This window comes from Scyliorhinus torazame, chromosome 10, assembly GCF_047496885.1.
Source record: "Scyliorhinus torazame isolate Kashiwa2021f chromosome 10, sScyTor2.1, whole genome shotgun sequence".
In the NCBI taxonomy this organism is placed as follows: domain Eukaryota; kingdom Metazoa; phylum Chordata; class Chondrichthyes; order Carcharhiniformes; family Scyliorhinidae; genus Scyliorhinus; species Scyliorhinus torazame.
Genome location: NC_092716.1, coordinates 248,335,533 through 248,347,554, shown reverse-complemented (window position 1 = coordinate 248,347,554; position 12,022 = coordinate 248,335,533). Strand labels below are relative to the sequence as shown.

The 12,022-nt window shown below is 45.1% G+C and overlaps 1 protein-coding gene across 3 annotated transcripts in view; it reads right to left on the bottom strand.

Annotated features, from left to right (window-relative positions):
• Positions 1-12,022, bottom strand: part of mettl15 (methyltransferase 15, mitochondrial 12S rRNA N4-cytidine) — a 151,183-nt gene that overhangs the window by 60,863 nt on the left and 78,298 nt on the right. For all 3 annotated transcript variants that reach the window (XM_072466657.1, XM_072466658.1, XM_072466659.1), the window contains one exon: positions 5,099-5,235. In XM_072466657.1, coding sequence (XP_072322758.1) covers positions 5,099-5,235 — 137 coding nt within the window. The remainder of the gene's footprint in view (positions 1-5,098; positions 5,236-12,022) is intronic.

Sequence of the window (12,022 nt, the reverse complement as noted above, 5' to 3'; positions counted from 1 at the left end):
CGTAGTTGAAGATAGGTAGTGAGAAAGAAGCAGTTGGGTTAGAAGGCTAGAGAGGGAACATCTCTCAGCTTTGCGAGAAGAAAAGCCATACCATGGAGTAATGATTAAGGAAACAAGTGCAGAGATTTGAAGCACAGCTGGTTAAAGAAACTAGGGAAATTAGGAAAGGTTTTCCAAGGAGTCTGAGGTTAAAGGTACTAGAACAGAGCACTGTTCAGTAAAGACAGACCGAGCTGAGAGGAAGGCTGAGATGCCAGAAAGATATCAAAAGTGATTTTCATGTTTGTGAGATTTTACTACAGCCTGTGGAATGTGAGTTGAAATAACTGTGGAAATCAGTGGCTGGATCACAGAGTTTGTGTAAAAGCAGTTAAGACAAAGGAAATCCTAGAAGGGGTAGTTGCAAAAGCCTGGATTGGATTCACTGATAGAAATGGAGCAGAAGCTTGGTTTAAAAATTTGGAAAACCTGGTCTGGATTGTGGAATGCAACAGCTGAGGGAAAGAACAATTATTAGAGAAGATGTTAAAGTGCGCCTTTGGGAGTGGTGTTTGGAATCTCTCACATGACAATCATCTGGGGGAACTCTGAGAAGAAATCCACAGACACGAGCTTGGGTGTGCGTGTATTTGACCACAGTCATCATGTGTGCTTAAAGGGACTTTTTGTGTTAATGAGATCATTGTAGTTTAAGATGTACTTTGTAATTCATGTTAATCTTTAAATCGATGTGTATTTTTACACTAAGGGGGAAGTAAGGGAGTATTGTATAATAATCCAACTTTTCATGTGTAATAAATGTATTTTTTCTTATTGTTGTTAAAACTAATTGGCGGTCCTGTGACTCTGTTCATCCACATTATATTAAAAAAAGTAAAAAGTTACGGTCTTTTGAGCCAGGGTTCCATTCCAGGATCTTCCCGCCCAGTTACAACGTTGACTGGAATCGTAAAAGTGGGTTCTTCCTCCCCTTAGTCTTCCCTCCACTCTGGAATTTATGAATTATCTCCTGAAATGGCGGCACGGTAGCACAGTGGTTAGCACTGTTGCTTCACAGCTCCAGGGTCCCAGGTTCGATTCACGGCTTGGGTTACTGTCTGTGCGGAGTCTGCACGTTCTCCCCGTGTGTGCGTGGGTTTCCTCCAGGTGCTCCGGTTTTCTCCCACAGTCCAAAGATGTGCAGATTAGGTGGATTGGCCATGCTAAATTGCCCTTAAGTGTCCAAAAATATTAAGTGGGGTTGCTGGGTTACGGGGATGGGGTGGAGGCGTAGGCTTGGGTGGGGTTCTTTTTACAAGGGCTGGTGCAGGCTTGATGGGCCGAATGACCTTCTTCTGCACTGTAAATTCTAAGATTCTATATGTTTGCTACTGCTCATCTATTGTCTTACCTACTAATCTAATGAAAATGAAATGAAAATCGCTTATTGTCACAAGTAGGCCTCAATTGAAGTTACTGTGAAAAGCCCCTAGTCGCCACATTCCGGCACCTATTCGGGGAGGCTGGTACAGGAATTGAACCGTGCTGCTGGCCTGCGTTGGTCTGCTTTCAAAGCCAGTGATTTAGCCCTGTGCTAAACCAGCCCCTCGTCTATAATGACCTGTCCACTTTGATCCTCATATCTTCGTAATTCGCCTTCCTGAAGTTTAACACTGATATTTCTCACAATCAAGCTGAATGCTATCCGAAGTCTTGGGCCTTTGGCTGCCCAATAATTACAGTCACCAAGTTTGTAAATGTAAACACAATCACCTTTCATTAATAACAAGAACTGTAACGAAATATGCAGCAAATACAACTGGTAAACTATTTTTCAATTCCTAATTCCTCACTTTAATTTGTTCCCCACTCTCTACACGCTCACACAAGACAGACAAACATAGAGGGGAAGAAAGGGGTAAAAAGTAAAACGTAAATAAAAGAGAAAAAGAGTCGTTGGGTGCTATTTACCGGCTGTGTCCTGCTGGACTCGGGATGGGATGCAGTCGGTAGATCCTGGGAGACGCCTCCTCCAGAATTGCCGACGGTCGTTAAGCCTCATGAGATCTAACCAGATCTCGTGAGACTTCGCAATCCGGATCCCGCCCAAAAGCCCACTTGACTATATCCACGCAGGATCAAATGGCCACCCGGCATCTACTGGCCTCACCGAGGACACCCCAGCCGGGTGCCGTTCAGCACTGGTCCTCACAAACAGGTACCAGGCTGAACAGCACTTGGGGGGGGGGGTCTCCCAGGGCAATCAGAGGTCCCCGAGTGTTCGGCCTTTGGGCAGGGTGGTAGCCTAACATTGCTGGTGCCACCCAGGCACTTCCAGCTTTGCACCTTGGGAGTGCCTGGCTGTCAGGGGCACTGCCAGGCTGTCAGGGGCTGCCAAGGTGCCAGGCTGGAATTTTGCCCGCTTTGGGGATTGGCCTGGGGGTGTCCTGATCGTGTGAGGTGGATTGGGAGGGCCTGGGGTCCTGTCGAGTTCCACTTGTCGGAGCTCCTCAGTGCAGGAAATGTCGCTAACTGCAGCCTTGGCGGGGCCGCAACAGCAACAAAGTGGATTTGGATAGTGGGGTTGTTCCCAGCACTTGTGCTAATCCCACCCAGAACGGAGTCTGATTTTTTTTTAGGATTAAATCGCACCCTTTGTTTCAGATGGTTATTACCAGCACTTTACTCCTCTTCAAACTCTACTTTCAGTCCTAGGCTTTACTGTAGATTCATTCAGACCTCTGTAGTTTCAGACGTACAGCACACACAGCCTTTCTGGAGAGGGAGGGAGAGCGAGAATGAGAGAGACACACACATAGGTCGGGAGCAAGAGGAGAGAGTGTGTCCTGGTCTTTGTTTGCAGTCTGCAATGGTTTTCGTGTAGATTCATTCATTCAGGTTCTTTGCACTTCCAGAAATACAGCACTCACAAGAAAACACGGAGAAGAGGGAAAGAGTCCTCATCCCTGTGCTTCCAGGAGCTAAACTGAGCTCTTTGGTGAGATCATTCCACTGGGAGAGGATCCAATCACCACCTGCTGCCAGGCAGAGTATAGCCTTTTGGGCCAATTCATTGACCCCCAGACAATCAATCAAACGGAGTCCCATCTCTCACTCTGGTGCTGAAAAGTCTGAAGCTCCTGTTCAAATTAGCAGAGACTAACAGAGTCCTCTCTCCTGTAACTTCCGAATTCCTCATTCTCGCTGCTGTGTGACTTAAAGATACATGTCCATTAATCACCCATGGATAAAATATGATGACGGAAATAAAAGGAGAAATAAGTGAATAAACAGGAAGGACCTTACAATATATTCCAACAAAGCAATTGAATACAGTTCAAACTCGGCTCATAAATAAAGTTAGTAATCAGGCTGTTCTTTGTGCAGACCTTTGGAAAGAGATCCTTTCAGGAACTACCTGAAAATCCTTGCTTATCAGTAAATAGTTAAAATCAATAATGATCTCATTTTTACGATACCTTAATTACAGCATTAGTAGATATACTGCCTTTATCTATTTGACCCAGGGGTTTTAATATGATTACTACAACAAAAGATAACACAAAAATGTCCTACATCCATGACAATAGGCCGAAGGAGTTTCAAAGGGGAAATTTGGATTGTTGATTTCTATAGCTCTGCAGGTATCCATTAATTCAAGGGAGCAGGTGCTTTCCTAACCAATTTTTTTTTTTTTTTTTTTTTACAGGCTAACTCTTTGTTCTCAAGTGCTTCTTAGAAAGAATAGGAGTTGCCTGTTTTCAGCGGCAGGAATGGCTTGTGGGGCGGGGGGGGTGCAGAGAATCCAACAAGAGTTCCCAAATGGCATTTAAGCCATCGGGATTCCCTGTTCTGATTGTTCCCGCCCTCCACCAATGATGTAATGGGGTTCTTGCCATGAAAGATGGGGAATCCCATTACCATACATTTTAATGATGTGGAGATGTCGGCGTTGGACTGGGGTGAGCACAAGAAGAAGTCTCACAACACCAGGTCAAAGTCCAACAGGCTTGTTTCGAATCACTAGCTTTCGGAGGACTGCTCCTTCCTCAGGTGAATCTAAGGAAGGAGCAGTGCTCCGAAAAGCTAGTGATTCGAAACAAACCTGTTGGACTTTAACCTGGTTTTGTAAGACTTCTTACTATACATTTTAATATCATTAGTGGGCTTCCACGCTCTATTATACCCCCCATGTTTGGATTTTCTCCATGCGCCAATGTGACATCATAACGGCTGGGTTTACAACAGCTCTTGACAAAGGTGAAGGGAACCCACTGGGGGCCCACACGCAAGTACAGCCTCTAGCGGGGTCAAGCGTGGGCAGTGCCCCCTGCAGGGATAGTGTTGGAGAGGTGGAGAGAGCTTCCAATATGGAGGTCCTTTGGCTTTGCAGGGGGGGGGTAAATTCCCTAAGTGGAGTGGAGTGTGCTACGCATGACCGCAGGGTGAGGGTGAGGGAGGGGTGCCGTGTACATGTGGGGGAGGGGGTTCCCCATGTCTGTGAGGGGTGATTCCCTAGGGGAGGTGTTGCGTGTGCATGGGGGGAGGGAATTCCAGTGGCCATGGGTGGTACCTCTCTCTTATTTATATTTTGTGGAGATTGGGGCACTCTTAAAAGGGGCACCCTGATCTATTGTAGACTGACGGTGCTGGCAGGGTGGGCTCTTTTCCTTGACCGACTGTCAAAAAATATAATGGGAGAAACTGGGAATGGAGTCAGCGGGCTACGCACCACTTTTCCCGCCTGACACTTAGTCAAAAAAAAGAGGAAAATTCCACTTGTTTCAATTAGTTGGCAAAGTATTAAAGTAATTCTGTCTGCGAAAGACATCATTAGAACCTAAAATTGATCTTAATATTAATAAAATTAATACAAATTGTAAGATTCAAAGCCACTGGTCCTGCAAGCTTAGGTAGCATTGTAAATTATCACAGTTTTGCTAATTCTCTCTCATGCTTGACACTTCAAATTACGAGGCAAAGTTTAATCATTGTCCAGCAAGGAGCAAGTAGTCCTGCATTTAAAAAAAATCTTCGCAACGTTGTAAACATTCAGGATCACCATTGGAAAATATGGTCCATAATTCTTAAACCTTTTAATGGAAAACAAGTTACTTACTGATATTCCTGGGAAACCTGTTCAGCAATTTCATATGCCACTGGATCTCTGTCTAAGGCGAACACCGAGATGTCAGGAGCTTGGGAAAGGATCATCTTTGTGTGGCCTCCAGCTCCAAATGTCATATCTAAAAATATCTGGAAATAGCAAAAACATGTCAAATAAATTAAGAGTAAATGAAACCCTTTCAAAGACGCAGTGTCTCATTGCTGGGACACACTGGAAACTAAAAATGACATTCTGTTGAAAATACATATTTCCGCATATATGTGTATTTGTTTAATTGTACAGAATGGCCATGTGTAGATGGGAGCTATTTGCAAGAGAGGGCATCAGCAGGATGGCCACAGCTTTAAATTAGTAAACAGCTTCAACCAGCGAAGGGCACACTTTCTACTTCCTCCCAGGTGAGAAAAATATTAGTTCAAACCCCGTTGAGAAACAATTTGGGATTTCCACAAAACATCATGAAATGAAATGAAATGAAAATCGCTTATTGTCACGAGTAGGCTTCAATGAAGTTACTGTGAAAAGCCCCTAGTCGCCACATTCCGGTGCCTGTTTGGGGAGGCTGGTACGGAGGCTGAAACATGGATGTTTTGACCACAGATGTAGAGAGTTACCTCTGCTGGTTATACTGATTTCCAGTTTAGTTTAGACCAGCTGGTCTGGTATTTTTTTTTTAATAACAGAGGGGTGCAGAGCCCCCTTGTCCTCATGTATTATTTTGACTGCACACCCACAGTACGGTAGCATAGAGGTTAGCACAGTTGCTTCACAGCTCCATGGTCCCAGGTTCGATTCCAGGCTTGGGTCACTGTCTGTGCGGAGTCTGCACATCCTCCCCGTGTGTGCATGGGTTTCCTCCGGGTGCTCCGGTTTCCTCCCAGTCCAAAGATGTGCGGGTTAGGTGGATCGGCCACGCTAAATTGCCCTTAATGTCCAAAACATGTTAAGTGGGATTTACTGAGTTACGGGGATAGAGTAGATACGTGGGCTTCAGTAGGGTGCTCTTTGTAAGGGCTGGTGCAGAATCGATGGGCCGAATGGCTTCCTTCTGCACTGTAAATTCTATGATTCTAGCATCAGAGAAGATCGTTGATCCCAGGGCAAGCTATCTGAGTCATTCCATGGCCAATGCTTTTGTGGAATTTTTAAGTAAAGGAACTTTGAAAATGTTTTCCGGTTTGCATGAATGAAGAAGATCAGTGAACTCTACCCTCTGACTGAATATGTTAATGGTCATTTCACATCAAAACATTTCAAAACTTTTTTTTTTTTGCAAAAAAAAAAGCACTCTTTTCGGTGCTCCTTTGTGGCTTAGTGGGTAAATACACAACACAATGTCATACAAATCCTCAGAAATAAACACTCTCACAGGCTTTGCGCGTGAATCAGCAGGTGCGGTTCCTCACAGATCAGGATGCCAAATTGATCAATAGCCTCGATCTCCCCCCTCCTCCCATTTTTAATAATCAGCCTGGCAGACAATCGGGCTTCCCCAATGGCACTTACACGGTGCCAGCCTGGCAGTGCCAAGATGCCCAGGTGCCAGACGGGGTGTCGGGGTGCTACCCTGACCTGTCCCCGACCACCCAGGGAGTCTCTAATGGCCAGCGAGAACCCCCCACCCCTGCCCCCGAGGTTCTGTCACGCCTGATTCACATTTGTGTGAACTCAGAGATCTCGCAGGGTGAATCCGCTGCCCAGGTATTTAAATGAGCTGAGTGGCTCATTTAAATATGCAGATCTGGATCTCGCCCAGAGAAAAAGTGAAAAAAAAAGGACGAACAACTCATCAAATTTGACCTCCTCTGGCCTTGTTTCCTCCTCTGACCTAGCTTCACTTGGCGGGAAAGGCTTCCGACTCATATCACCAACTCAAACTGCAGGCCCAATGGTATATTCACACACCGATGCACATATTTAGCGACCCTCCTGGTTCGAGATGGGTTTTGCCCTTACATCAGTAAAGCAGATTAAAATAGAAGAAAGCAGGAACAGAGCAGGGTGAACTATCAGACGTAAAGTACTGATGTTGATATTTAAATATATTCAAATGGGGCACCTGACGTTCAACGTCGGCTTACCCATTACGTCCTTGGTGAGGGAGGAGGACAACCGCCACATGGCTTAAGACACGTTTTTGGACTCCCACAGAGCAGGTGTTACTGGGTGAGTCTCCGGCCAAATTCAATCGACTACCCGGCTGTAGGTAAGGTTAAATGGCCCTTTATAAGTCACCCTATTCAGTGAAACGGTGGTTGGGGGGGGGGCAAAGGATTGTACATTGCTCCACATTAAAGTTAACCATAAAAGAGTCAATCAAAAAGCAATGGTTTTGGCACCGTTGATTACTTTATCAAATTAAGTGAGGAGAGCAAGTCGAGGAAAAAGTTGTTCAAAGGTGACAGCAAATGCCGAATGAAACTGTTTATAACACTTTCAAATGTAACCAAAAGTTGGGATTTTCCAGCCCCTCCCACTGGCATGATCTTCCAGCCCCGCCAAGGTCAAAGTGGATTTCAAAGCCCATTACATCTGCCGTGGGATAACCCACCACGGCAGGGTCAGAAAATGCTCCCCATAGTCGTCCAGGGAATCATCTTCCTTAAAAAATATAAAAGGATCTTACAAAGTAAATGGCACACCGGGTGATTTGATTTGTCCATGTCTCTTCCCAGTCAAAAGCTCAACCTGCAAATTCAGAGCGGGGTGACTAAAACTGCCGCTGTGGATTTTCTTTTATTCCATCACAGGATGTGGAGCTCACAGCATTTATTTACCAGCTTTATTTGCCCTTGAGGAGGAGATGGTGAGCTGCCTTCTTGAGCACAAATGAAGGGCTTGATGGGCTGTTTCAGAGGGTGGTTAAAAATTGCTGTGGGTCTGGAGGCAAAGCGGGTAAGGGTGGCATATTTCCTCACCCAAAAGAGCATCGGTGAACCAGGTGGGTTTTTAACTCAGAAACATCTCGTTTCATGGGGCAGCATTTTCTCATGTTTTTTGCCCAAGGGCACAGCAGGTGGGATAAACTGGGCCGGAGCCGCAGGCCCCAAGAGCAGCTTCCTCCGCTGTGCTTTTAGGCACTCGAGTAAAGCAGCAAGTTTAATGACATCACTCTGGCGGGGCCGGCTCTGATTGTAAAAAATACAAATAGAAACCCCTCCACCACGGAAATCCCTCCTCCCCCCCCACTCCCGACCACCACACAACTACCCCCGCCCCACAAACTCCCCCACCACGGACGTCCCCTCCACGGACACGGAAGCACCCCCACATGGAACACCCACTTACATAAGTCGGGGAACTATCAGACGTAAAGGCCTGATGATGATATTTAAATATATTCAAATGGGGCACCTGACGTTCAACGTCGGCTTACCCATTACGTCCTTGGTGAGGGAGGAGGACAATCGCCACATGGCTTAAGACACGCTTTTGGACTCCCACAGGATGGTCTGCTGCCAATTCTCCCCCTTTCCCACCCCACAAAAAACAGAAGCGGAAAATCCCCCCCCCCCCCCCCCCCACCCCATGGTCATCATTACAGGTGCCAGGTTTTAATTCCAGGTGATTTAATTAACTGCATTTAAATTCTCTAGAAGCCAAGGTAGGATTTGAACTGGTCTGCATATCATTAATCCAGACTCCTTCAGGGCTGAAGGGTGGTTTTATGCAGTTGAAAAAGTGGGGAGAGTCAGGTGGAGCAAAAGAGGTGAGGGACAGATTTGAGGGTGAGGGTGATTAAATGACAAAAGATGTCATGGCACAGAAGGCAAAGGGATTGGCAATGATTGTATAAAAGAAACTAAGGATTTTTCCAGAGTGGGGGTGAACAGCAAAATAAAGGTCGTTGTTGGTCTGAAAGCAAAAATATGAGACCAAGATATAGCCTGGCACTTGGGGGGAAAAAAAATCAAAATGGAGGACAGAGCTCCTTGTCTGATGTTATTGAGCTCAATGCTGAGGCCAGAAGGCTGTAAATTATCGAATTGGAAGATGAGCTGCTGTTCTTCAAGCTTCTGTTGGGATTAACTGGAGAATTATCGCAGGCTGAGGACAGAAATGTGAGTAAGAGAGCAACATGGCGAATCAAAATGGTGAGTGACTGGAAGGTCGGAGACATGTTTACGGACTGAGTAAAGGTGTTCCGCGAAGAAGCCACCCTGTCTGCCTTCGGTCTCCTCGCTGTGCAAGAGGCCGCACTGAGAGTGTGACTACAGCAGACTAAACTGAAAACATACAGCAAATCACTGCTTCAGCTGGAAGGAATGTTTGGGGCCTTGGGATTGTGAGGGGGGGAAAAGGGGTAGCTGCAATACCTGCTATTGTTCATAGGATGGGATGATGGTGTGGAAAGGGGATGAGGTGTTGGGGGTGATAGAGGAGTGGACCAAGGTGCTGTGGAAGGAACAATCCCTTCAGAATGCTGACAGGGGAGTGGAAGATGTGTTTGGTGGTGACATTATGATGGAGTTGACGGAAATGGCAGAATAATTAGTGAACACTAATTTGTATCACCAGTGGACATTTCTAGGCTTAATTGGCTCTATAACTTGACTAGTTACTTCCTTCACAAAATATATTTAGACTGGCCATCAGTTACATGAAAACTATAAAGACTGATCAGTTTTTATCTTAACAACAGTTGCATTTACAGAGCACCTTTAATGTAGAAAAAGCATCCCAAGATCAGGCTGTAAGTAAAATGTCACTGAAAACTTCTGAACATTTAATTCAATAAAACCCAGTCAATTCAACTTAAATTTGTTCTCCACATATACTTGGAAGCACAAAGCACCTCTAATACAAATATGTGCATTGACTATTTTAGAATCACTCAGACAGTAGCTAAAATTCCAATCAAACAGCTCCTTTTAAACAGCTTTACCCGTCCCAGGAGAATTTCATTTAAAACATCGTCTTCTTACGATAGTAAGGGAATTATATTTTATGTGAAAATCCATCCACAATATATTTTATTGCAATCTGGACTCGAAACGTCAGCTCTTTTCTCTCCCCACAGATGCTGCCTGACCTGCTGTGATTTTCTATCATTTCCTCCTTGGTTTCAGATTCCAGCATCCGCAGTAATTTGTTTTTATCCAGCCAATCCATTCCTTACTTTGGCTACCTGCCTTCCTGTCACTCTTCCAATTCCTATCCTTTTCAAAAGGTATGGGGACGATGAAACACAGGTTTTAATTTATGGATTAGCTTATAATCGTCAGCCATAATTGCTGCCTGCCTACCAGACTTCACCCTCTGATCTTCGACATGACAGTGGTTAGCACTGTTGCTTCACAGCGGCAGGGGCCCGGGTTCGATTCCTGGCTTGGGTCACTGTCTGTGTGGAGTCTGCACGTTCTCCCCGTGTGTGCGTGGGTTTCCTCCGGGTGCTCCGGTTTCCTCCCACAAGTCCCGAAAAACGTGCTGTTAGGTGAATTGGACATTCTGAATTCTCCCTCTGTGTACCCGAACAGGCGCTGGAATGTGGCGACTAGGGGCTTTGCCTATTTGTGACAATAAAGATTATTATTATTCTGGAAGGTAGGGAATTCTTAAATTCCTTTTAGAGAATGAGCTCTCTTAAAGCCTCATAGGTAGTTTCAACTCCCAATGCTCGGACCCACCTATCAACATTGCTCTGCTTAACCCTTTCAAATTCTGCATAAGTCTGTCCCGCTTGTCATGATATTCAAACACACATCACAACACACACATCATGATAGACAGACCAACAGACCAATTAGCACACATAACACGACAGCCAATCACAGACAAGAGCAGACACAGTATAAGACAAGACACACAACACCTGCTGGCCAGTCCATCTGGAGACAGGACAAGGCCAGGACCTCATTAACAAGACACTCACACAGTCACCACGTGCTGAGTACCAAGACCGATGTGTAAATAACTAGTTGGAATAAAACTGCGTTGTACCAATCGCAACCGTGTTGGTTCGTCTGTACCTCAGAGCACCCAACACCACACCGCTTGTCTCCTTAAATTCCTGAACATTTGCCGATATGCTTCAGGAACCAATTCCTATGCATCCAAAATAGCCTTTTTTAAAATCGGTCATAATTCTTTCAACACCGTTCTGACGGGGAAGCATAAACCGGAGGACACGGACTAAACCCACGCAGACATGGGGAGAACTTACACACACACAGTCACCCGAGGCTAGAATTGAACCCGGTGGGGCAGCAGTGCTAACCACTGTGCCAACCCTATATCTGAAAGCTTCCAGAATCGTACAAACCCCTCTTTGCCCAAATTCCTCTGACTGTGGTCCCCTGCATCTTGCCACCAGTAAGCCATTTCGGCCCGCACTCTGGAATTCCCTCTGTGTCTCTATTACTCTCCTCCTTTCAGACTCTATTAAACCGCACCTCTTTAACAAAAAATATTTTCCCTTGCCTTGGTGTCTATTTTTATCTGATAATGCTTCTGTAAAATATATTGAGATGTTTTTCTGTAGGCGCTATGTAAACACAAGTTACTGTTGATGTTATTAACAGTCGCCCACGGTGTTGCACGCAGGGAACCAAACCAAGTGTGGTCTTTAGGTGAAGCATGACATTGGAGACAAATTGTAACAGGACAATGTAATTCAGGCTGAGGAGCTATGAGATATGAGGGTATAATTGCAAAGCAACAGGCTCACGTAGACACTTTACATGATAAATGTGGACAAATTTATGTAAATGACTTTTCAAATACTTTTTTTTAAAAACGGTATTATTAAAGCAAGCCTTTGTTAATTTTCACTGTTTATGATTTCTGAATAGGTAAACATTATGACAAATCTGGATTTCAGAAACCCCTGTAAGTGCATGATTCATGGACTATGTCCTGAAATGAGAGTTCAGCTTTCGTTAAACAACTGAAGCATGAAGACATTCAATACAACAC